Source organism: Chiloscyllium plagiosum, unplaced genomic scaffold (assembly GCF_037043375.1).
Source record: "Chiloscyllium plagiosum isolate Xiang-an unplaced genomic scaffold, Cpla_swu_hap1 HiC_scaffold_42, whole genome shotgun sequence".
Lineage (NCBI taxonomy): Eukaryota > Metazoa > Chordata > Chondrichthyes > Orectolobiformes > Hemiscylliidae > Chiloscyllium > Chiloscyllium plagiosum.
This window is the reverse complement of record NW_028270180.1, coordinates 67789355-67815768: the sequence shown is the minus strand read 5'-3', so window position 1 is coordinate 67815768 and position 26414 is coordinate 67789355. Positions and strand designations below refer to the sequence as shown.

Here is a 26414-nt window from a genome sequence, read left to right as displayed (position 1 = left end):
AAGTAGAACAGAATAATCAGCAAACAGTTGGTGTCCATTAGAAACCAAAGGGGCAATCTGTGTGTCAAGCTGGAGAACATTGATGGATTGTTACATGAGACCTTCACATCTATTTTACTTGGGCGAAGTAGGATGCAGGTACAGAATTCAAGAAGATGGACTGGAACACTCTTGAACAGATCGATGTAAAATACGAGATTGGATTTGAGGCTTTGTTCTGTATAAAGTTAAACCAATCTCCATGTCTGAATGAGTTGTAACACAGTCGGCTGTTGGAGCAAGGGAGGAAAGACCCTGACTGAATATTTTAATTCGCATCTGACCATAGGAGAGGTGCCAGAGAACTAGCGAACTGCTAATACGATTCCATTTCACAGTAAGGGTGGGAGAGATAGACCAGGCAACTATAGACGAGCGAGTATTCGATCACTGTTCAGGAAACTGCTGGAGAAAATAGGGAAGGAGAAAATTGAACTCCAGTCAGAGTCGCAACGTTTGATCAGGGTTAATCATCATGACTTTATCAGAAGGAAGTCACATCTAATGGATTTGATTGCATTAGTTTGAGGAGAACGATTGTTTAGTTTTGTAGGAAGGCGTTTGACAAATTTCCACCTGGGAAACTGAAAAATAAAGTAAAATCTCACAATATGAAGGATAACTTGACAAGTTACAACGAAAATTGTCTGAGTGGCAGGAGGCAGAGGGTGGTGGGAGAAGGCTGTTTGTGTCACTGGAGACCAGTGCCCCCTGGTGTACCACAGGGATCAGTGCTGTGTCCCTTATTGTTTGTGTTATTCATAACAAAATATAGATCTGAATGTGGAGGGGGCTAGGTGGAGAATGGAGAGGTGTTATAAATAAATGTATGTTAGCCATAAAGATTGGCTGAGTGGTTAGCAGTGAGGAGGAAGGCCTTAAGTTACAGGAAGATGCAGATGGAATGGTCAGATGGGCAGATCAATGGCAGATGTAATGTAACCCTGATAAATATGAGGTGATGCACTTTGGGAGAAGGAACCAGGCAGGGGAGGACTCATTGAAAGGCAGCACACTGGGAACCTCAGAGTGTGCTTCTCCACACATCCCTGAATGTGGCTGGACAGGTTAATGGACTAGTTAAGAATTGGAACTTGGGTGTTGTGTTTCCTAATCAGTGCCTAGATTTTAAGAGCAATACAGGGCTTTGATTCGGCCAAAATGGAGTATTGTATGTAGTTCTGGGAGCCACATTCCAGGAAGGATGTGATTGTACTGGAGAGGGTACAGAGGTGATTCACCAGGATGTCCCCGAGGATGGAGCATATCAGCTATGGAGAGAGGCTGGATAAGCTCGGGTTGTTTACTTTGGAGCAGAGAAAGCTGAGGGGTCCATGATTCAGACGGATAAGATGATGAGCGACACGAACAGGGTGGATAGACAGCCGCTGTTCCTTTTAGTCAGAGGGTCAAGAATAAGCGAGCATACTTGTAAAGTGAAACGTTTGAGTTTCAGAGAGGATTGAAACATTTTTTCCATTCGAGGCTGTTGTGTTCTGGGATTACTTCCGGAGAGGGAAATTATCACAGGTAACATCGCAATCATTAAAAAAGTACTTGGACGAGCACTTGGAAGTGTCATAACATTCCAGGCTATGGGCCTGCTGTCGGAAAGTGGGAACTAATATAGATCGTGCTGTACTTCTGTTGGCACAGAGTCTATGCTCCTGTGAGTGTATGGTGTGGCAGGTCAATTATTGAGCAGTTTAAGACGGGAATTAATGAGTTTCTGAAGAATATATTCACAAGGGTTATAAGAGTGAACTGTAAAAACTTGATAAATCATGTCAATGTGAAAAATATGAGTAACAAGTGCAGTTTCCTTACACTTTGAAACCAGACAATGGAGAATGGGGAACAGGAAAATGGCAGAACTATGAAGCCACGACTTCAGTTCTGTCTTCACAAAACTTTCTAACAATACAAGGAAAATCAAGTCTGGTGTTGGAAAATGGTAGAGTACATGCAATATAGAACATATAAAGTAAATGGTTTAGGAGAAATTATTGGAGTTGCAAGTAATGGTCATAGACAACACGAACATAGATTTATGAATGGGAATTATGTTTGAGAAACAGAATGGGAGACAAATGAAAGAGAAGCAATATATGTTAAACATGTTGATTTTTAGAAAAAAATTGGTCCAGCTCCAAGCCTAGTTTGCATAATCAAATCTTAGTGGATTGGGACTAATGTATGGGCATGTTTCTAGAATGGGACCGCTGGCAGGAAACAATGAATAGAAATAAACAGACTCGTCAAGCAACAGCCTGACGTTGTCTGTAAGGTATGATTCTGTAAGGTATAAGTCCTTCCACATCTAGTCAAGAAAGGTTCGGGTCAATTAAACTGTTCACTGGAGGAAGAGATTCCACAAATAACCCCTTCCTCCATGATCGAAGAGCCCAGCACTTTAATGTATAAGATAAGGCTGATTCGTTCGCAACAATCCTCAGTCAGAAGTACGAAGTGGATGATCCATTTCAGACTATGTCCTATACTCCCCATCACCTTCCCCGGATATCTCCTGTCTCATCAGCAGGACGGATAGAGCAGACGTGGCGGCACATTGGGATACAGTTGGATTGGAATTGCTCTTGGAGTCCTCAACAGTGACTCCGTATCCCATGAAATCTCATGGCATTAGTTTACACATGGGAAAGGAAACCTCCTGCTGATTACCATGTACCAACCTCTTTCAACTGATGAATCAGTACTCCTCCATGCTGACCAACACTTGGAGGAAGCACTGAGGGTCGCACGGACACAAGATGTACTCTGGGTGGAGGATTTCAATGTCCACCTCCAAGCGTATCTGAGCTACAGCATTACTGATCGAGCTGGCCGGGTCCTAAAGGATATAACTGCTAGACTGGTTCTGTGGCAGGTGGTGAAGGAACCAACAAGAGGAAAATACATACTGACCACAGCCTTACTAATCTGCCCGTTGCAGAAGTATATGTCCATGACAGTATCAGTAAGAGTCGCCACCACATAGTCATTGTGGAGACAAAGTCACACCTTCACATTGAGAATAGCTTCCACCATTTTGGGTGGTACAATCACGGTGCTAAATAGGACAGACTTCGAACAGATCTTGCAGCTCAAGTCTGGGTGTCTATAAGGTGATAATGTTCATCTATAGGAGCGAACTTGTACACCCGCATAACCTCATGGCCTGGTATATCCCTCGAACAACAATTACCATCAATCCAGAGGATCAACATTGTTTCAATGGAGTGTGCAGGATGGCAGGAGCAGCACTGGGCATACCTGACAATGAGGTGTCAGCCTGGTGAAGCCACCAACCAGGACAACGTGTGCGGCAAACAGCATAAGCAGTAAGTGATAAGTGGAGCTAAGTGATCCCACAAGCAAAGAAACAGATCTAAGCTCTGCAGTCCTTCCACACCTTGTCGAGAAACGTTGGGGACAATTAAACAACTCACTGGAGGAAGAGATTCCACAAATAACCCAGGCCTCTATGATGGAAGAGCCCAGCACTTCAGTGTATAAGATAAGGCTGATGCATTCGCAACAATCTTCAGTCAGAAATGCTGAGTGGATGATCCATTTCAGCCTCCTCTCGTGGTCGTCAGCAATTCAGTGACCAGCCATCAACCAATTTGATTCATTCCATGTGATATCCAGAAACGGTTGGAGATACTGGATACTCCAAAGCGTCCGTACTCTGAGAACATTCTGTCAATAGTACTCAAAACGTGTGCCCCATTACTTGCCACTCCGCGAGCCAACTGTTTCAATACAGTTACAATGGTTTTCCCCGATTACGTGAAAATTACCCCAAGTATCGCCTGTATATAAAAAGCAGAACAAATCTATTCCGGCCAATTACCACCACAACAGTCTACTCTCGATCATCAGTAGAGTGGTGGAAGAACTCAGTGCTTTTAAGCAGCACTTGCTCAGCAATACCCTGGTCAATGACGTCTAGTTTGGGGTCCACCAGGTCCACTCTGCTCCGGAACTCATTACCGTGGTTCAAACATGGACAAAAGAGCTGAATTCCAGAGATGGTGTGAGAGCAATAGCCCTTTAAATCAAGGCTGCCTTCGACTAAATGTGGTATCAAGGGGCTTTAGTAACACTGGAATCAATGGGTATTAGAGGCAAACTCCCCGCTGGTTGGGATCATACCTGAGACGCAGGAAGATGGTCATGGTTGATGAAGGTCAGTCAACTCAGCTCCACGTCTGCAGGAGTCCATCGAGCAATGGCCAAAAACATCTTCAGGGCTGCTTTATAAATGACCTCCCCTCCATTTTAAGGTCAGAAGTTGGGATGTTCACCAATGATTGTACAATATTCTGAAACATTTGTGGCTCCTCAGATACTGAAACAGTCCATGTCCAAATGCGACAAGATCTGGACAGTATCCAGGCTGACAAGTGGCAAGTAATATTCAGGCCACACAAATGCCAGACCGTGACCATCACCAATTAAGTACAATCCAACCTGCCCCTTGGCATTCAATGTGTTACTATCACTGAATCCCCCAGTATCAAAGTCCTGGTGGGTAATCGTTGCTCAGACACTCACTGGTCTCGCCACATGAACACAGTAACTATAAGAGCAGGTCCAAAGCTCGCAATACTGCGGCGAGTAACTCACATCCTGACTTCCAAACGTCTGTCCATCATCTACAATGCGTAAGTCAGAAGTGTAATAGAAGACTCCCAATTTGTCTGGATGAGTGCATTCCAACAACACTCAAGAAGCTTTATACCATCCAGGACAAAGCAACCAGTCTGACTGTCCCTTCATCCACAATGCTCCACCATCAACGCTCAGCAGCAGCAGTGTTTTGCTATCTACATGCTGCAATGAAATGATTCACCAAAGATCCTCAGAGACCACCATCCCAACTCACGACCACGTCTATATAGAAGAACAAAGGCTGCAGATGTATGGAAATATCATCATCTTTAGGTTCCCCTCCAAGGCATTCACCATCCTGACTTGGAAATTTATCACCGCTCCTTCACAGTCACTGGGTCAGAATTCTGGGATTCCCTCCCTAATGGCATTGGAGGTCAACCACAGCAGGTGGACTGCAGCGTTCAACAAGGCAGCTCACCACCACCTTCTCAAGGGAAAATAGGGACAGGCAATAAATGCTGGCCCAGCCAGTGACACCCAGATTAACAAAATAAATAAATAGAAATTAACAGAGGAAGTTTGCTGAGGTATCGCAGGAATCGGTGCTTGGGGCCCAGCTGTGCACAATGCCCTTTAAACATTTGGTTGCTGGAATCAGATACAATATATCCCAGCCTGCTGACAGCACTAACGGATGTGGGATTGTGAGTGTGTGAGGAGGATGTTAAAAAGCACCGAGAAGACTAAGACAAGTGAAGTGAATGGGTAAATACGTGACAGATGGAGAATAATGTGGATAGAGGTGACGGTGTGCCCTTTGGTGGAAACGATAAATTGTCAGCCTACCATTTGAAAGGGATTGGTTGAAACATGTTGATCTACAAAGGGACGTCTGCTCCTTTCTGTTGTTTCCTTCTGCATAAACCTCTGAGACCCATGCAGCGCAGTGAGTTCTGTAACCTGAAGTCAATACTGGGCATGGCATTGGCACGCTGCCCAGTGTACACAGACCCACCAAGTGGGGAGCTGTAACAGTGAAAAGGATCTGCATCTCCTTGTACACCAGTCACTGAAAGCAATATTGTAGAAACAGAAAGCAGTGAGGAAGATAAATGTGTGCTGACCTTCATTTCAGGTGGATTTGAGTCCAGGAGAAAGGGTGTCTTACTGTAGCTGTACAGGCCTTGGTGAGACATCATCTCAAACATTGTGCAGTATTGTGGGCAGTTTTGATCTCTGTACCTAATAAAGGACAAACCTGACATTGATGGAGAGCAGTGAAGGATGACCAGACTGGTCTCTGGGATGACGGGTTTGTTGTGGGAGCAGAGTTTGGGGTGACTGGGCCAGTATTCCATGGGGTTTCGGAAAATGAGTGGAGATCTCGATGAAATATATAAAACTCTGACATGGTGAGACAGATTGAAAGCAGGGATGATAATTCCCCTGGCTGGGATGTCTAAAACAAGGAGCCACAGTATTCGGTACAAGCAGTCCATTCTTCATTGAGATGAGAATAAATGTCTGCATTCACTGACTGGGGAACCTGGGGAATTCGCTCGCACCTGGAAACCAAGACACTGATTATAAATAAGGATTTAGAGACAGATGGTGGGAGAGCAGGAGGACGGTGTGGAAATGAAGGGCCAACCATCATTACATTGAATTGGATAGCAAACTCGATGGACCAAACGTACTACTGCACTTCCTATTTTATAGCTTCCCAAGGTTCCTCACATTAAAGGGTATGTATATCGTGTGGGGTAAGTGCATTGAGGAGATTTTTTCCATGAACTAGAATGGAGGACACTCAATGTGTTGTATGACCTACTCCTTTCCCGCTGTTTCTGTGCAGTCTGTGGGAAAGCTCGGTAAATGTTGTCACAATCTCTCAGATGTTAGGAAGGGGGTCTCTGCAGGGTCGACAGGACTGTGTTCCCATTCTTTTGCGACACTGGTGCTGAGGCTGAATGTTCTGTCCGGTTTCATCCTTTCAGACCTCGGAGAAGTTAGATAGAAATGAGTGCCTTGATTGACCTTTTCAGAGACCATTGAAATGTTTATCACATGTTAGGGTCTTTGAAGTCAGTTTTAGGCCAGCCCAGGAAATCACGGGAGTTTCAGTTCCTAAAAGTACATTGGAGAAGGAAATTCTGTATCCATATTGGCTTCAACGTCACTGTTACTGACACTAGATTTTAGATATCGATATTTTATTAATTGTTTTTAACTTCCACCAGTTGCCAGAGCATTAGCCTGGTCTGGATTAGTAATCCAGTGACATTTCCACAACAGCACCATCTCTAAATGGGGACATATCTGAAACCGCACTGAACAGGTTATTTCTGTGCTGCTTGAAAGCTCTGTCAAAAAGAACTCCAACCAATTTGACTGTCGTGATGGGACTGAGGGAGCAGTAATTGGTCAGATTGTAATTATTCCCCTTTTAGGGAATGGGACATAACTGAGTAATTTTCCACATTGCCAGGGAGATGTCAGAGTTGGAGCTGGAATTAAACAGCTTCCCTAGGGACACGGCTTGTTGTGTAGCACAAGTCTTCAGTCCCATTGCAGGAATGGGGTCAGGGCCCATTGTCTGTGTCGTATCTACTGTGTTCAGCTATTTCTTCATGTCACGGGCAGTGAATCTTATCTGCTAAAGACTGGCATCTGTGATTTTGTGGGCATTATGATGAGTGTGAGATGTATCATCGACTCAACACTTCTGGCAGAAGATGGTGCAGATAAAATATCCTTCTCTTTTACATTCATGTGCAGTTCTGTTCCATTATTTAGGATGGGGATGTTTGTGGAACCCTTTCCTCCATCATTTATTTAATCATCCATTACCATTTATGACTGGCTGTGGCAGAACTACCGGGCTTCGTTGGTCAAGTCCAGTAGCTTTAATTAGTTAGCATCAGGTTAAGATTCATGTGGTTCTGACTCTGACATGTTCACCCACACTCGTCACTGAGCCATAGATGGTGTTGATGGTAATGGCAGACTGAGGTGTCATCCTGGAAAAAATTACAGGTTGTGGTTGAATGCTGTTCTGCTTCTCCTGCTGCTGTGGACTACAGCACTATATGAATACGCAGTTTCGAGCTGCAATATCTGCAATGCAATTCTGCTGTCTGTTCCCCAATTCTCACTGAGACCCATTCACCCATCAGCCCTGCACTCAGTGACCTAACCTGGTTTCTGATGTGGCAATACTTCAATTTTCATACTCTCATTCTGATGAACTGTTTTGTTGTTGTGCTACCAGGGAAAATGAACACAAACTAGCCACCAAAAGACATGACCCACTATCACTAGTTTCCATACATACAGACAAAGAAAGTCACCACGTTGACTGTGACAACACACAATTTCTCGGAAAAAGCCACACACGAAAGTTCTTAGAAGAATGACATTCTAGCCAGAAGTACATCAATAAACACATCAATTTAGATCCTATCTACCATCCGTTGAACAAAAAACTGGAAATGACATCACGCACCTTCAGAAACCAAGACCTGTAAATAGAAAGACGAGACATACCACAAGTGCATCACCAGAGACTCTCACTGATGATGTTACCTATTCACGGTGACGAAACATCTGAAAACAAACTTTCAAGCTAAGCGAGCTAACTTGCATACTTATAAATGGTTATTTTTCTCTTAATAGTCGAATTTGGTGCTTCTCTGTCACTCATGTTTTAGTAGAGTATGAGGCGAGGTGAGCTTTTCTGGGTGTGTGGTTTAATTAACAGGGGAGTTCGATAGCGCCATCATAACGGTTTGAGGGCTTGTCGGACAGAATTTGGACAGATTTGAACAGATTTGGGGTGCAAAAGGTCCCAGCAGATTCCATCACTTGGCAGTTCGTGACCTAGATCTTCAAATAAAACAGGTGACAAAATTAATTTAATTTTGTTTCCTTGTGGTTGGTTAAGTTAAAAGAAATGGATTTTAACATCACTAAAGAGGTTCTGAGGTTTGAATATGATTCACAAAGTTGCCGAAAAAGTTTAGAAAGACAAAAGAATAGCATTCTTTTAGAATTAACATGTGGATTGGGCGGCACGGTGGCACAGTGGTTAGTACTGCTGCCTCACAGCGCCAGAGACCCGGGTTCAATTCCCGCCTCAGGCGACTGTCTGTGTGGAGTTTGCACGTTCTCCCTGTGTCTGCGTGGGTTTCCTCCGGGTGCTCCGGTTTCCTCCCACAGTCCAAAGATGTGCAGGTCAGGTGAATTGGCCATGTTAAATTGCCCGAAGTGTTAGGTAAGGGGTAAATGTAGGGGTATGGGTGGATTTCGCTTCGGCGGGTCGGTGTGGACTTGTTGGGCCGAAGGGCCTGTTTCCACACTGTAATGTAATCTAATCTAATCTAATTAGAATTGGGTTTCACCAGGGACAAAAGGAAAGCTGTCACCATAATGGATTTGGTCAAGCACTTTGGTGTATCAGAGAAGCAGGCAACTGCAGTCGAGATCGAAAAAACTTAAATTGGAGTTAGAAGATGAAGAGAGAGACAGCAAGAGAAAGAGAAGACAGTGAAAGAGAAAGTGAGGGAAAAGGAAGACGGGGAGAATTTGAAATTCAGAAGTTTGGAATTAGATAATAAAGTTAAATTAGCAGAATGAGGATGAAGGGAGAACGTAGGGATGTATACAACTGTGTTAATACATTGCAATATTTCGGTGAGAAAAATGCCAAAACCTTTTTTATTTCATTTGCAAAATTGGCTCGGCAGATGGCGTGTCCAGTGAACATGTGGGTAATGCTCGTTGAGACTAAGATGGTTGGCACAGCTTGAGAAGTATGTGCAGTTCTGTCACATGAGGGAGCAAGAGATTATGCAGATGTCAAACAGGCTATTTTGAGTGCTTATGAATTGGTACGAGAAGAATATAGACAGCAGTTCAGAAATATAGAGATGGAACCACATCAGACTTATATTGAGTTTGAAAGAATTAACCACAGTCATTTTGATAAATTGGTGCAAGTCTTAAAAATGGATAAGACCTGTGAGGCCCGATGGGAGATTATTCTGTTGGACGAGTTTAAAGACTCACTTCCATAGTTGGTAAGAATTCATGTGAATGAACAGGAAGTTCAAGAAGTGAGAAGCGCAGCAGAAATGGCACTTAAGTATGCATTGGTGCATGAGATGAAATTTAGTTTCTGGAAGGATTTCCATCGTGTTGAGGGTTAGAAATTGGGAGAAGGGGAGATCCTACATTACAAAACATAGAGAAAAGCACACTGGCAATAGTTTACCACAGGTGAAAAAGAAGCCCAAGGGGGTTGAAAGGTGGTGAAAGGCCTCAGGTGTTCTCACTATAACGGAGCGGAACATATAAAATGACAGTGCCGATGGTTTAAGAAGGGCACTGGGAAAAGGTGTTTTCACTGCAGTAAGCTGGAACACACAGTGCTGGGGGTTGAAGGAAGACACTTTGGGAAAAGATGTGGTATAAGAGTTTAAGCCAATGGTATTAGTGAACCTGGTACAGGAGACCCCAAGTAGAGCCGAGGAGCTGCAGGAGAGTGCACAGCTGAGGCAGGGGCTGTGTATCGAGTCAGTGCCTGATCTCGATAAAGAATTTGCCTCTGTAGATAATCCTTACTAAGAAAAAATGGGGTGTGGCGGGAGGACAAGAAATTATAATTTTGCAAGAAATGGGATCTGTTCAGGATCTAATAGTTGAGAAGCAAGGGGCTGGAAAGGCGCAACAGATCAGGCAGCATCCGAAGAGCAGGACAATCGATATATCAGGCATAATCCCATCGTCAGGAATGTGGCGGGGGGACAAGGGGCTGAAAGATAAATATGAGGGTAGGAGCTGGGCTGGCTGGAGGGTCACTGGGAGGGCGATAGGAAAATGTAGGTGGGAGTGACAGTGATATGTCGGAGGGGAAGGTGGAGAGGATAGATGGTCAGTTAGAACAGTTCAAAAGTGCAGTGCGAAGTTGAACGGTTGGATCTGGGATGAGATTGGGGAGGGGCGATTTGGAAATTGGTGAAGTCAACGTTGATGCTGTATAGTTTGAGGGGTCCAAATGTCCTACCACCTATCCACTTCACACTCGTCTCTGACCTGTCACCATCACCCCCTACCTGCATCTACTTATTGCCTTCCAAGCTACCTCCCACCCAGCTCCCACCCCACTCTCCTATTTATTTCTCAACCCCCTTCCCCCTCCCTTACCCCCCACTTTCCTGATGAAGGACTTTTGCCTGAAACGGCAACTCTCCTGCCCCTAGGATGCTGCCTGACCTGCTGTGCTTTTCCAGCCCTACACTTTTCAACTCTGATCTCCAGCATCTGCAGTCCTCACTTTCTCTCGGCCTCCAATAGTAAGAGATGGAAGTATTTTCACTCTTTCTGACATTTTACGCATCAGCGTGATAATTTTTGGAATGGGGACAGAAATTCAGCATTCCCTGTTTAACATTAGGTTGGAGTGCCAAGTCAAGGTTGGGGAAGTAACAGTGCGATTGAGTGACAGGGTGTCAGTTCCAGGAATGCAGTTTATTCTTGGGAATGATTTAGCAGGATCCAAGGTAGGGGAGGCACCCCTTGTGATGGTGAAGCTAAAGTAAGACCAGGGAATAGGGGAATTAAAAGAAAAATACCCAGGGATTTTTCCAGACAGTGTAGTAACAAGATCCCACTGTCAGAAGTTACAACAGGAAGGAAAACCGAAAGAAAAAAACAACGGAGTTGATACACAGAAGACTCAGGCTAAAGCATTTCTAGTGGCTGGAATGCACAAGGACGTGGTTAATTTTTGTTGTGCATGTCATACATTCCAAATGGTAGGTACGTCACAGGCAATAATAAAACCAGCACCTTTGTTGCGAATTCCTGTGCTCGAAGAACCTTTCTCATGGGTTATGACTGGTTGTGTAGCTCCCCTTTCCAAATTAAAGTGGAAACCAATATCTGCTGACCATAATGGATGTGTCCACCAGATTTCCAGAGGCAATTCCATTACGGAGTGTTAAGGCAAAAGGAGAGGTGGAGGAGTTGGTAGCTTTCTTTACTCACTGTGGGCTACGCAGTGTGATTCAGTCAGACCAAGGGTCTCATTTTACTGATCAGCTGTTTAAGGACATCTTGGATAGCTTTGGCACACAGCAGTTTAAATCAAGTGCATCGCATCGTGAACTCCAGGGAGTCTTGCAAAGTTGGCATCAGATGCTGAAGACAATATTAACGGCGTACTGTCAGAATTACCCGAATGATTGGAATAAAGGTGTCTCATTATATTGTTGGCCATTCGAGATGCCCCAAATAAATCTACTCACTTTACCTCCTTTGAGTTGAAATGAATTAACTATAAACTGACAGGACCGAAATCGGTGATCTCACACTTGGATTATGTATATGAGGTGAGGGAGAAATTAGATAGAGCAGGTGAGTTAGCTAAACAGCACCTGAAGAGGACACAGCAGGGAATGAAGCAGGTGACCGATAAAAACGCTGAAACTTTGACGATTTCCCGTGGGCATGATGTGTTAGTATTGCCACCAGTGGTAGGAAATCCCTTCAAAGCCAGGTTTAGTGGCCCCTTTCAAATTAACAATGTATTGAGTCAGTTCAACTATCTGATAAAGATACCGGAGATGTCAAAAAATGTTAGAGTACGTCATGTGAATGAATAATGCTCCAGCCACAATTAAGACTCAGGAACAGAGTTGTGGCCAGATGTAAAAATTGTGTAGTTTATCTGTATGATGTCGTGCAAGTGATTGAAAGCTCACATGTTACAGTTGACAGAGCATGTTGAACGATTACAAGAAGCAAACTTGGTCATAAACTTAAAGAAAACAGAATTCACGAAGGCAGAGGTGACGTTCTTGGGACATTACATTGGCCATGGAAGGTTGACCCCATGGAACACAGAGACGAAGGGCTTTGAGGAATTTCCACGACCATCCTCGAAGAAAGTGGTGCTTCGGTTTTTGGGACTGAGTGGATTCTATCGGAAGTTTGTTGCAAACTTCAGCAGCGTATTGGCACCACTGATGGATTTATTAAAGAAGGAAACAGAATTGTGGTGGACAGAACAATGCCAGGAGGCATTTGAGAATTTTAAAGCAGGATTAATCACCACACCAGTTTTATCTGAACCAAATATTATGAAAAGCTTTGAAAATTGCATTTGATGCTCGGGATATAGGGCTCGGAGATGTATTGATACAGTAAGATGATGATGAATTGAATGGCCAATTAGCTACTTGCTGAAAAAACTCAATATCCACCAGAATAAAATGCAACATCTCCATTATTGCAAAAGAATGATGACGTTTTGCACTGGAGTGACAATATTTTAATGTTTATATGATAAACAAATTGTCAGAGATGGTCGTGGACAATGACAAACCTCTCGCATTTTTTTGAATATTTAAAGAACAGAATATGAGAGTATTTCATTGGAGTCTTATTTTACCGACTTTAAACTTACAAAATGTACATGCTGTTGGTCATAAAATGAGATAGCAGATGTGTTATCGCAGATTTAAAGGAAAAAGTTTAGATAAGATTTGACTTATTGCAATGTTAGTTATGTGTGCAGAATTAATATGTATCGTAAAGCTGAGATTAATACTTTTGTAATTCATAATAATTAGATTAAGAATTAGAGGAAAAGAAATGAAGCCATCTTTTCATTCTGCTGTTTCATGTTTATTTTCCCTGAAGTGGGAGGTGTTATGAAGCCGAAATCATGTCCACTCATTTTAAGACAGAACGGGTTTTGCTGAATAGAAAGTACAGCCACAGGTGCCAGCTAAAGGTCGTTTATCAGAAATTGCTGCTTGACCTTCATCAGGTGGGGATGTAGGTTGAGAAATGACAAATGGAGTTTAATATAGACGTGTGAGGTCTTGCATTTTGGAAACTCAAATCAAGGTAGGAGTTTCATGGTGAATGGGAGGGTCTTAAGGGGTGAAGTGGGCAGAGAGACCTTGGTGTTGAGTGCACGGTTCTCTAAGAGTGGAGTCACAGGTAGACAGGGCAGTGAAAAAGGCTTTTGGTACATTGGCTGAGTGCTTAATCGGTAGAGCTGTGAGAGACGAAGAAACGGCGATGCTGAAACACGACGAGTGGCAGTGATCACTTATTTCCAAAAGAGACATTGATAGGGTGAGAAATTCCATACTTTACTCAGGATTGATTGGTTTGATTTATTGCCACATGTACCTCAGTATAGGGAAACATTTTATTTATGAGCAGTGGAGGCAGATCATAGTAAGCATGGCCAGGCAGATCATAGGGTGGAAATAGACTTTGACAGAGTCAGGCATACAGGTTACACTGAACAGGACATGCGCTAGACAAGATCAACATGAATAAGATTAGCATTATTTGAACTTAGAGAGTCCATTCATCAGTCTGACGTGATTTTCCTATAGTTTATATGCCTTAATTAACTCTCCCCACATGAATGCGAAGTCGGCACGGTGGCACTGCTGCCTCACAGCGCCAGAGACCCGGGTTCAATTCCCGCCTCAGGCGACTCTCTGTGTGGAGTTGGCACATTCGCCCCGTGTCTGGGTGTGTTTCCTCCGGGTGCTCCGCATTCCTCCCACAGTCCAAAAATGTGTAGGTTAGGTGAATTGGCCAAGTTAAATTGCCCGTAGTGGTAGGTGAAGGGGTAAGTGTAGGGGAATGGGTCTGTGTGGGTTGCGCTTCGGTGGGTAGGTGTGGACTTGTTGAGCCGAAGGGCCAGTTTCCACGCTGTAAGTAATCTAATCTAATCGGGGTGTGAACCCGGACTGAACATTATGTTGTTCACAATCCCCAACAGCAGCCACAAAACCTTCCATCTGAAACAGGTAGCCATTCCCACCAGCTTCTGCCCTACATAGAGAACACCAGGCTGTCACCTCGGAGATGGAACATGCCTTCTTGAGACTTCACACAAGACATATGTCTTCCCTCCTCACCGCGAGTAAACCACTTTAAAGTCCCACGTGTGTATCATGAGCGATGGCGCCACGAGGTACAAGGTGGAGCAATCTGTCTGTGCATCCTCTGCTCCACTTGTTCATGTTACAGCATCAATTAGGAGACAGTAAGGACTGCCCATGCTGGAGATCAGAGTAGACAGTGGTTGCCTGGAAAAGCACAGCAGGAGAGTCGACGTTTTGGGCATAAGCCATTCATCAGGATCAGCATCAATTACCCTATTCTGCCCCTGTTTAAGTGCATTGAGGTGGGAATGGCCTCCTACTGTTCCTATATAAGTGGCTCAACTGACTGAATAGCCTCCTCCTGTTCCTGTATAAGTGGCTCAACGGGCTGAATGGCCTCATTCTGTTTCTGTGCAATTGGCTCAAAGGACTGAATGACTTCTTCCTTGTCTGGTTGGACATGGCCAAGGGCCGGATTGGGTTACCCCTGGTTACTGTTTGACAGCTCAATGTATTGACAAGTGTGATGATGCTGCAACTTTAAGAGGTTATTTTGTCCTTGTTTCATCTGAGAGAGAGATTGAACGAGCTGGACAGTTAAGACCACTGGGTAAACAGCGAGGGAGGCCTTGGGTTTATTTTAATGCAGCTTGAATGGGTGTGGCCAACTCTCACACATTAGGATCTCTGGGTTTTGGTTTCTCAGCAACATCAGAAAATATTGGGGTCTACACAGAGTTGGAAGCTCCAGTGAATGTCTCCTGGCTGCTACTCTCACTGAATTTTCTCTTGCTGATGTTTTTAATTCCTGGATTGGAGAAATGTTTGTGACATTCTGTGTCTGACTATTCCTTTTTGCCAAGGACTGTGTTTATGGGAGTTCCCTATATTGGAACAGTTCATTAGTAATCGCTCCACGATCTATTATTCTGTTGTGTCCAATAGAATTACGTTATTCTAAATTCCTCTTTCTTTGATTTTATTTTTTCTTCCGTGTTTTAATAAATGGTGTTTGCTTCACACCATGTGGTTTGAACAGTCACATTGCGTCTGGAACAGACAGTTTACATTTCCTTTAAAATACAAAGACATTAGAGTCAAGGCTACCGTCTTCAAATATTTTCGAGGGGCTCTGGTGTGGTCCATCACACGAGACCCCTTCCCTTACTGAGAAATAGGCTGGAGGCACTGAATGGGCTGTCCCTGTTCTACTCTAATACTGTCAATGGACTGAATGACTTCCTCATATTCCTGTGAAACCAACGTGAGCTGCTGAATGAACTCTATTTCACTGTGGCAATGTGCAGTGCCAGGCAGTGCTGTTACATGAATGTTACAGACCATTTAACAGCACAAACCTGACTGGTGTCTGGGTCTTGCTGCACATGGACCGAGACCGTTTCAGGAGCTGACGGGCAACAAATGTTCAGAACATTGTGGAATCTTCAGTGACCATCCCCACTTCTGATCTTATGTTGCGGAGGGTGGGGGCGAGGAGACATTGATGAAGCAGCTGAAGCTGTTTTTGAAGAGGAAGCTACCCTGAGGATCTCCCACAGAGGTGACCCAAGACTGAGATGGTGAATATCTTCCTTTGTGCCATGTTTGACTCCAAACACTGGACAGTTTAGGCTGATTCCCATTAAGTCCAGTTTTGGTAAGCTCCTTGATGTCAACAAAAGCCAACCACTGCCTTGATATCAGGGCCAGTCATTTTTACCTGAACCCTTGAGCCAACCTCTTTTGTCTATGTCAATAGGCCATGGTATAGGAACAACACGTGTTTTCTTCAAACAAATGGTGTTGAATGTCAGGGTTTCTCTTCTCATGAATGTTAGGGAGCAAAATGACTGAAAGTAATTGAAGAAGAGGTAGATGGATATTGACCAGACAGAGAGTTGAGGGCGATGAAGAATTGGGTATGAAAAAGGATTTGAGACCAAGAGCAGATCAGTCATGATCTAAGTGAAGGGCAAGGCAGGCATGGGGAGTGAACGACCTGTCCCTGTTTCTGATGTTCTCATATTCTGTTATTGGAGAGTTAGTGGGTGTTATTGTCATAAATGTGCAATTACTGAATATTGCAGTCAGGTAGACCAGATGATTTTGTGAGCCATCTCTGGTGAGTATATGGGCTGTATTCAGAGTCGATCTGCGTCTACAGCATGACCAACAAATGAAGCACAATTTGCAGAGAGGGGAAGCTCTGTGAAGAGAGATGAAGGTCCTTTTTCATACCTGTGCCTGGATTTTCCAATTACATTTCCCAAATCACTTCAAAGCGTGTGTGACAGTCTTGAGAGGCTGAATGTTCTCCTCTTTTTCTGTGCACCAGATTATAGGAGTAAGTGGCCTCCAACTGTCCCTGTCTAGCAGGTATGAGGGGCTGAATGGAACACAGAAACATGGGACTGAGGAGCAGAAGTGGATCATTAGATACTTTGAGCCTTCTCCACCAGGAACTACGATTGTGGCTGATCAGGTTGTGGACTCAGCCCCACTTTCCTGTCTGTATCCGAATATCCGTGACTTACTTCCCTGTCAAATAGTTAGTAATGCAGCTTTCAATCAATGTGAACATAGAGGCACGATAAACTTCCAGTGAAGAGAATTCCCACTTGAAAGGTCATTTTAGAATCTTTCGTCATCCTTCTTATAGAACCAGAGAGTCATGCAGAACAGAAACAGACCTGTTAGTCCAACCTGTTCACTCCGATCAGATATCAAATCTGATCGCGTCCCATTTGCCAGCATTTGGCCAATATCCCTCCTCTTTCAGATACTTTTTAAATGTGCGATTGTAACCGCCTTCAGCACTTCCTCTGACAGCACTTTCTGTACACACACCACTCTCTGTATTAAACATTTATCTTCAGCTCCCTTCTAAATCATTCGCCCTCTCCCCTTCAACCTATGCCTCTGAATCTGGTCTCCCCTACACTGAAGAGCAGAACGTGGCTGTTCTGAATATCCATTCCCCTGATGATTTTATAAACATTTATAATGTCACCCTTCTGCCTCTGACACTCCAGGGAGAAACACCTCAACCTAATCAACCTCTCCCTGGGACATCTGTGTAAATCTTTTCTGCAGGCAACCGCGTTGTATGCAGTTTTCTTAAAATGGCCTTCCCAACACGGTGTACAGATGCAACATGCCACCACAAACTCTATACTCAATGCTCTGACTGATTAAGGCAAATGTGCCAAATATGTTCAGCACCACTCTGTCTATCTGCGATTCCATTTTCAAGGAACAATATACCTGCAGCCCTAGGTCCCCTTGTTCCATAACACTCCCCAGGACCTTGTCATTAAGTGTATAATTTCTTCCAAAAATGCAAAACCTTTTATTTATCTAAACAAACTTCATCTGTCACTCCTTGCCCCTTTGTCCCATCTAATTGTGGTCTCGTTGTACTCTGAGGTAATCTACTACACCACATTTCTGATGTCATCTGTAAACTTACTAACTTTGGCCCCAATATTCACATCTAAATCCTTTACATAAATGATGAAATGCAGTGAACTCAATACTGATTCTTGCAGCACACTGCAGTCAGCCTCCAGTCTGAAAAATATCCCTCTTCCTTCAAGCCAATTGTGACTAGCTTCTTCTGTGTCCCATGTGACCGAACCTTTAATCTGTCTACCAACTGGAATGTTATGAACTCCTTGCTGAAGTCCATATAGACAATGTCCACCAAATTGCCTTCATTAATCTACTTTTTTACTCTTCATAAAACTCAGCCAAATTAATGAGACATGATTCCCCATGCAGAAAGACACGTTGTCTACTCCGATCAGCCCTTGCCTTCCCAATGTATGTAAATGCTATCCCTCAGAATTCCCTCCAACAACTTACCCACCACTGACATCAGGCTCACCCGTCGATAGTTCCCCGACTTTTTGGGTCACTGTTTCCTTTTCTCGTCCCACTCCTCCACTGCTCACAACAAATGTTAAATGTGACCAAGTTGGTGATGTGGCCGATGATAAAGGTCTTAGACTGGGTCAGGGTCAGTCTTAGGAACAAGTCAGGTTAGTTTCTTTAAACTGCTCAAATAGCACGTTTATGATCCAGAGCAATGGTACTCAAACTATGATGGAAAGCTGAATGGCAAACTGTTTGGGCATTACAAATATATAATCAATATTTCCCTGTTTAAAATGCTGAGACACACACAATCTCTGCAATTTGAAGTTGAAAGAACTTTGTCCAAATATGAGTGTAACTTATGACAAAAGGAAAAATTGAGAGATGGTCCAAAATGTGATTCGGCTTCTGAAGATATTCTACTCACACAAGCTGCTAGCAATGGGATATCATCCTGGGACAGTTGGATTTGGCTGAATTCCCTTTGCATTAGGCAGTGAGAAGATTCCAATGATTTCCGGTCAGTAATCACCCAAAGGATAGCACAGTAGCTCAGTGGTTAGCACTGCTACCTCACAGCACTAGGAACAGGGGTTCTATTCCAGCCTCGGGCGACTATCTGTGTGGGGTTTGTACATTCTCCCTTTGACTGCGTGAGTTTCTAATAGGTGCTCCAGTTCGCTCCCACAGCTCAAACCGTGTACATTAGGTGGATTGGTCATGCTAAGTTGTCTGTCGTATTCAGGGATTTCTAGGTTAGGTGCATTACTCAGAAGTAAATCTCAGGGAACGGGCCTGGCAAGGTTACTGTTTGGAAGTTTGGTATGGACTTGTTGGGCCGAAGAGCCTGTTTCCACACTGCATGAATTCTTTAAAAATGAGAATGGGAATGATGACCGTATAGGTACTTTTTTTTTTTAGCTCTCACACATTGCTGTGATGAGGAATAATGAGGGAGAGAGAGTGTAATAGGCCATTCATTATCAGGAAGATTACATTGTCTACCTCTCTGAGTTGAATCACACAATGACGTCATCCTCTCCCAAACTGGATCATGTGAGGTCTCCTTGTATAATGTCTAAACTATGTCTCCATCACATTCCCTGCTCCATGTCGTTGCATCATTGTTGCCATCTCGCACAGAGCCATACCCTGAGCGGAAAATTGTCTTGGTCAATTTGAAAATATGTTTATATGCCCCTGCGTCATTAAAAAAGTAAAATATTTATGTATTTAGAATACCTGTGTTAAAATGAATGCATTTTAAAAGGAATACAGAAATTGCTGGAAAAGCTCGGCAGGTCTGTCAGCATCCAGATGCTTTTTACATGCTGCAGTTGTACCAGCCTCCACCACTACCTCTGGCAGCTCATACCACACGCACACCACACTCTGTGTGAAAAGATTCCTCTTAGGCCTCTTCAAAACCTTTCTCCTCTCACTTTCATCCAATGCCCTCTAGTTTTGAAGGCCCCTAACCTGGGGGAAAACCCTAACTACTCACCCTATCCATGACCGTTCTGATTTGATAAACCTCTACTGCTGCAAGCTGTGACTCCAATCAACACGATTAGCTGCGCTTTCAGTCATTCCGGGCCTAAATTCTGAAATTCAATTCTGACACTTCTTTCTCCATCAGGTCACAATTCTACAACCAGTTTAATCAGTTTGTTCAGATGTATCCTGGGACACTTATGTGGGATTTACACCGAGACCTTTGTGCCCGGAGGTAGGGACACTAGCATCACTGGGCAATACCCATAAAGCCGTAACATTATTCTCCTGTGTGTTTGTTCATCAGCCTGTTCAGACATGCTGTGACATACCTCTGCAACTGGCAGGACTTGAATCCAGTCCTACTAGTCCAGAGCTAGGAACACTACCACACAAGTTCAGGAATTGAAATCAAATCCAGAATTCTGGTTCAGAGCCAGGGACACCACCCACTACACTACCATACCCAGACTTGGGTCATATTTTAAGTGCCAGCTTTCAGCTCAGTGTGGAATTATTTTAATCAGGTTACCATTACGGAACTACACAAAACACTTTGTATTGTTTAACAAATGCAAGATATTTGTCTCAACTGTAGGACATTGAGTGTACGTCTGTGCTATCGAAATTAACTATGAACGTCTTCAATCGCTATTATCTGTAATCTACAACATTAAGGAAAGAAATTCTGCAGTCACAGTCTGCCCAACGAAGGATCTCAAATAGATTTTTATCATTGAACACCACAGACAACGAAAAAGCATAATTTCTGGTCCCAAAACACCGATCACTATTACCCACCTCTAACGTGCAACTGCCCTCTTCCTAAAACAATGAAATGACACTAGGCCGCGGATTACTGCCCAGCCTCTCCTCCCCACTGACTGTGTCTGCAATCTGTCCCAGTCCCCCAAACCACACAAGGCAACCAAAGCTTAGGGTCTTTGTGAAACTCAAGGCCGGAGTGTGCAGGCATCCTGGATATGGGGAGGATATTTTAAAGGAGGAGAGTGAGGAGGTGCTAATATCACAAACTGGGCTGAGGGGTGGCAGATGTAGTTTAGTTTGGATTAATGCGAGGTATTGGATTTGGTAAATCAAACAAGAGCAGGACCTCATACAATTAAAAGCAGGGCCTTTGGCAGTGTTGGAGAACAGAGACCAAGGTTGTCAGGTATAATTCTTTAAAATTTGCATCTCAGGTAGATCGTGTGGTTAAGGAGGTGTTTAACACACTTGTCTTCATTGGTTCGACCTTTGAGTATCGGAATTGAGACGTCATGATGAGGTTGTACAGGATATTGGTGAGGTCTCTTCTGGAATACTGTGTCCAGTCTGGACATCCTGCCCGCTCATTCCATAGGCACACCACCCTCTGGGTGAAAAAGCGACCCTTTATGTCACTTTTAAGTGTTCCCCTCTCACCTTAAACCTGTACCGCCTAGTTTTGGTCTCCCCACCCATAGGAAATACCTTAATTATTCACTCTGATATTACTGACCTTGATATTATTAAGTTGGAGAGGATTGAGCAGACATTAACCTGGATGTTGTTGGGAATGGAGGGAGTGAGCTAAAAGGAGAGGCTAGATAGACTGGGACTCTTTTCAATGGAGAGTATAAGATTAAGGGGTAACTTTACAGAGGTTTATAAAATAATGAGGGATACAGATAAGCTGAAGGGCTGATGTCTTTTCCTTACAGTTGGGGATTCAAAACAGGGATATTTTAAGGTGTGAGGAAAAAGATTTACAGAAGTCATGGAGAGGTAATTATGTTAGACAGAATCTGGCTTGTGTGTGGAATGACCTTCCAGAGGAAGTGGTGAAAGCAGGGACAGTTACAACGTTTAAAGGACATTTCGATCAGTCCATGGATAAGACATCAGTTTGGATGGTGCTGTGAGCAGCTGCCCTCTCCCTCCCCCTCTCTGAATGAATCCCTGTTTGTTTTCACCCTCTGCCAATGTCTGTGCAGTGGCGTGTGGAGGCCAGCAGAGGGTATCAATGCATTACTTTAAGCACCACAGAGACTGCCAGACCTGCCCCACACAGAGACACACAGATACACACACACGGGAATTGTCAGGGTGCGACGTGAAGCTCATCTGGTAACTTAAACGAAATATAAAAAAATGTTCAATTTGCCTCGTAAGCTGTTAAAATATGAGGGACAGCGAACACCCAAATTCCACTGTTTACATAACATCAATTTATTTTTTAATTCTGAAAGTGAACATTTTACATCAAGCATTCAGAATTCTGAGACCCCCTTTCTCTTAACTGCTTATTACCCCACTCCAACTCTATAATGATATACTGCTTCAATAAGACACTTATTAAAATTGCACTCATTTAATTTCAAAATCACACAGCAGCTGTTGTTTGTGTGTCTTCTTGGGGCTATAGGTCTCCCTGGGTCGTCTTCTATCTTTTTACTGCGAATATATTCCATATGAAAAGGTACCTTTGATAGAGAGTGTTCCCTAATCTCTTGGATCTGTGTTGATGGCATTTACTCTGTCTCCAATTTTCTAAATGCCTGCATTTTTAATATGCACAACGTCGGATCATCTCATTGGTTCAACTTCCGAAAACCAATACATTCACACTTGATTTGGTTTTAGTATCCTGGGGCATAATTTAAACTGATTGGTAAAATTCGAATTGTTGTCCAAGGAGCAACCATGTCAAGGATCTATTCCACAGCCAAATATGACATATTTTCAGTTGTCCTTCACACTAAAGGTCTGCCATCCTCTCATATCACGGGTGCTTCGAAGCTTTCAGTTCAGAACAGCTGTCCCTATCTCTTAAAGGTACATACACACTTTCGACTTCATGACATTAATACTCTGATGTCAATACAGAATCTTGGAGCCAATTTGGAATTCTCTTCTCTATGGTTTGTCAATATTTCATTCACTCTGTCTGGTTTGTATCAGGATTTTTATTGCTCCATTGACAGCATGTCATTATTCGACTCTGTCCGTTTGGAATATAGCGGTATTTCACCTGCGCACACTAGTGAGTGTGACAGGATTTCAGTTGTTGCATGGGAACTGTGACGATATAACAATCTCAATGTTTGTAGCTGGCACCAAACCTGGAAGAATTGTAAAGTCTATGGAGGAGAGTGTGGAACTCTAACAGGACAGTGACACGTTGGTGTAGTGTTCAGGTGTATGGCAGCTGGGGATCAGTGCAGAGCAGTGTGAGGTGATGCACTTTGGTAGGAAAGACAATGAAAGACAGTTTAAAACAGGCTGTACCGTTAAATAGGGGCTGCAGGAGCAGAGAGTCCTGGGTGTATATGTGCACAGATTGTTGAAGATATCGGGACAAGTGGGGAGAGCAGTAACTATCACAGATTAGTTTCAGTTTCTGAGCTGTTTACAGGGGGATGTGTAGGAGGGAGCCTCCGTGCTCCCTTCCTGGGAGGTGGTGGTGACGCTGTGTTGTGAGCCCACCCTCCTGCCCACCGAGACCGTGGGGATTCCATTTGTAACAGCTCGACACAAAAGGGAGATGGCATCAGGGCCACGACTTCTAAGTTGTGCCGGGGGGAAACGGAGCTGCCAGTGGTTTTAAAGTGACAATTGCCCTTCACTGAATATCCAGGGGCATAGGGGCGATGGTGAGTACCACCCGCCATGATGGGTGGGAGAATCGGGCTGGGATTGAATGAGAGAGACATCATGGGGTGGGCTGGGTAGTTAATGAGGTGAGTCCAATACGATAGCACCAGGAAACTATCTCAGCCTCGTGCGGACAATCCCTCTGTCACACTCAAGGAGATCAAACAAAGATAAATTATTGTTAGAATCTGCCCAATGAGTCATAGGTTCGGTTGAAAGTAATTCCAGTTACAAAGATGCAGAACAAATGCTCATCTGGCCTCACACCAATATCCCTTTTTCCCATCTTTCCTGGGAAGACAGGTTCATGTTCCAGGATGTCATCGAAGTGTCTACATTTCTGCAATCTGTAACCTGGGAACACATTCTTCCATGACACTGTCTCTCAGTCTCCCTCTCACTGTCTATTTCCCAAACCCCTCCCATGTGGTGATATTTAAACTGTTTCCCCCACCATCTCTCTCTGGCAGTGATGTTCACACCCACAGCACTCCCTTGTCATCGCACAATGGAGATATGGAGCTGTAAATGGATGGGAGCTCAACATCCTGTCACTTCCAGCACGGGCTGCAAGTTTCCCCATACTGTGCAGGGATCTAACACAGTGTTACTGAGGAATGCAATGGGTTGGTGTACAGAGCTCTACATGCCGGGAGGGTAACTGCTCCTGGTATACAGATCAGTGCACTGGGATGGGGTACACAGTCCTACATGCTGGGAGGGTAACAGTTCCTAGTTTACAGATCAATGCATTGGGGTGGTGTACACAGTCCTACATGCTGGGAGGGTAACTGCTCCTGGTTTACAAATCAATGCCCTGGGGTGTTGTACACAGTCCTACATGCCGGGAGGGTAACTGTTCCTAGTTTACAGATCAATGCACTGGGGTGGGGTACACAATCCTACTTGCTGGGAGGGTAAATGCTCTTGGTTTACAGATCAATGCACTGGGGTGGTGTACACAGTCCTACATGCTGGGTGGGGGGGTGGGTAACTGCTCCTGGTTTACAGATTAATTCACGGGTGATCACTGCACAGGTCGCTGTGCTGGTCAGACTATCTAGTTGAGGTTTATTGATAATGCAATGATGTGGTTTGTGTAGCCCCTTATGTTGGATGGATATTTGTTTCATGTTCACACATTATTGCCCTACTGTTGTCTCCACAACTCCCAGTGCTGGACAGATATGTAGCCTGTGCACAGTACATCATGATGATGGAATGGCTAGAGGGGAAAGGTGATGGACAGTTGAAGGAGATCCTGGAACGTTCTGCCCCCAACATTCCAAAACTGACATTTTTGTCAGTATTCAGAACTTCCCATTTGTTATTCCAGCTCCAATTATTTTAATAAATCCCTGAATACAGGGACACATTTGAACATCTCACTGCGTCCCCAATCAAACGGGTCCCTTTGCCTCCAGGCTGATGGATAATGGGTTTGTTTTCCTTCCTCACAGTAAACGTAGTGACCATCTACGTCCTGCTTTATAAAGATTGTGGATTGTCTCCATGTGTCAGACGTTACCTGGGGGCCATGGCAGCGGCGGATCTCCTGGTCATTATCCTCGACCTGATCCTGAGACATATTCCCATTGTTTATGAGGAACAGTTTTATTTCCTGAGGGGCTCCGTCCCCGTGTGTAATATCCACGCCGTCCTGCTTTATGCAGCCACTGACTGCTCTATCTGGTTCACCGTTACTTTCACCTTTGATCGGTTTGTGGCCATTTGTTGCCAGAAGCTGAAAAGTAAGTATTGCAGTGAGAAAACGGCGGCTGTGGTTCTGGGAGTAGTGACTGTGCTGAGCTGTTTAAAGGACATTTCCTGGTATTTTATGCTCACGGCTCGGTATAAGCTGTGGAACGAGCCCTGGTTTTGTGATGTAACAGACGCAGTTGTATCCTCCAGTGTCTGGGTCACAATCGAGTTCCTCCACCACATTCTAACCCCGTGTGTCCCATTTCTCCTGATTCTGCTGCTCAATGGTCTCACCGTCAGACACATTTTAGTGACCAGCAGAGCCCGCAGGAGACTCCGCGCTCACACCAATGGGGACGCTCAGTCTGACACTGAAATGAGAAACCGAAAAAAATCCATCATTTTACTGTTTGTGATCTCGGCCAATTTCATCCTGTTATGGTCAACGTTCATGCTGTATTCTATATGGAGACGGATGTGGTGGATTGGGTATGAGTCTGTGTATCTCCATGACTTTGTGCGGGAATTGGGCTTCATGCTGCAGCTCCTCAGTTGCTGCACAAACACCGCGATTTATGCCGTGACCCAGACTAAGTTCAGGCAGCAGCTGAAGAATGTGCTGAAATATCCCTTCACCCAAATCCATCCATCAATCAAATTCCCTCATTAATCAATCCATCCGGGATTTTCTCATTTCAGTTCAGTGTTACAGCGATGGAGCAGCCTGTCGCTATGGTAACAGACTGAGGGTAGCGCTGGTTTGTCCATCCTTATCCCACAGGGGGGTTACAGGGAAACATTTCAATGTTTCTCACAACTCAGGGGCCAGTGAGAAAAGGCACCATCCCACTGACTGTATCCATCACTTCCATTTGTAACCAATAAAAATGTTGATTCAAGCGTGCCGAGCAGCAGAGTGACCGATGTTGTTGTGTGTCTTTGTGTTGGAGACGCTGAGCTGGAGAGAGACAGACTCAGCCCCAAGTCCTGGTCCTCAGGGAAGGGGACGGCACTGCGCCCTGAGCTCAGGAGCTGGGTTTAACTCCCTCTGCACCCCCCCCACTCCAACGTAGCCTCCCCATTTCCTCTCCCCCACTCTCTCCACCTGCCTCCACTCTTTCCTCTCCCCCT

The 26414-nt window shown here is 44.3% G+C and overlaps 1 protein-coding gene across 1 annotated transcript in view; it reads left to right on the top strand.

Moving 5' to 3' along the window:
• The window catches only part of LOC148137884 (putative G protein-coupled receptor 139), a 118590-nt gene extending 92637 nt beyond the window's left edge, over positions 1-25953 (top strand). The window contains exon 2 of the mRNA XM_087982094.1: positions 25043-25953. Within this exon, the coding sequence (XP_087838220.1) occupies positions 25043-25953 (911 nt within the window). The remainder of the gene's footprint in view (positions 1-25042) is intronic.
• Positions 25954-26414: the final 461 nt, after the last annotated feature.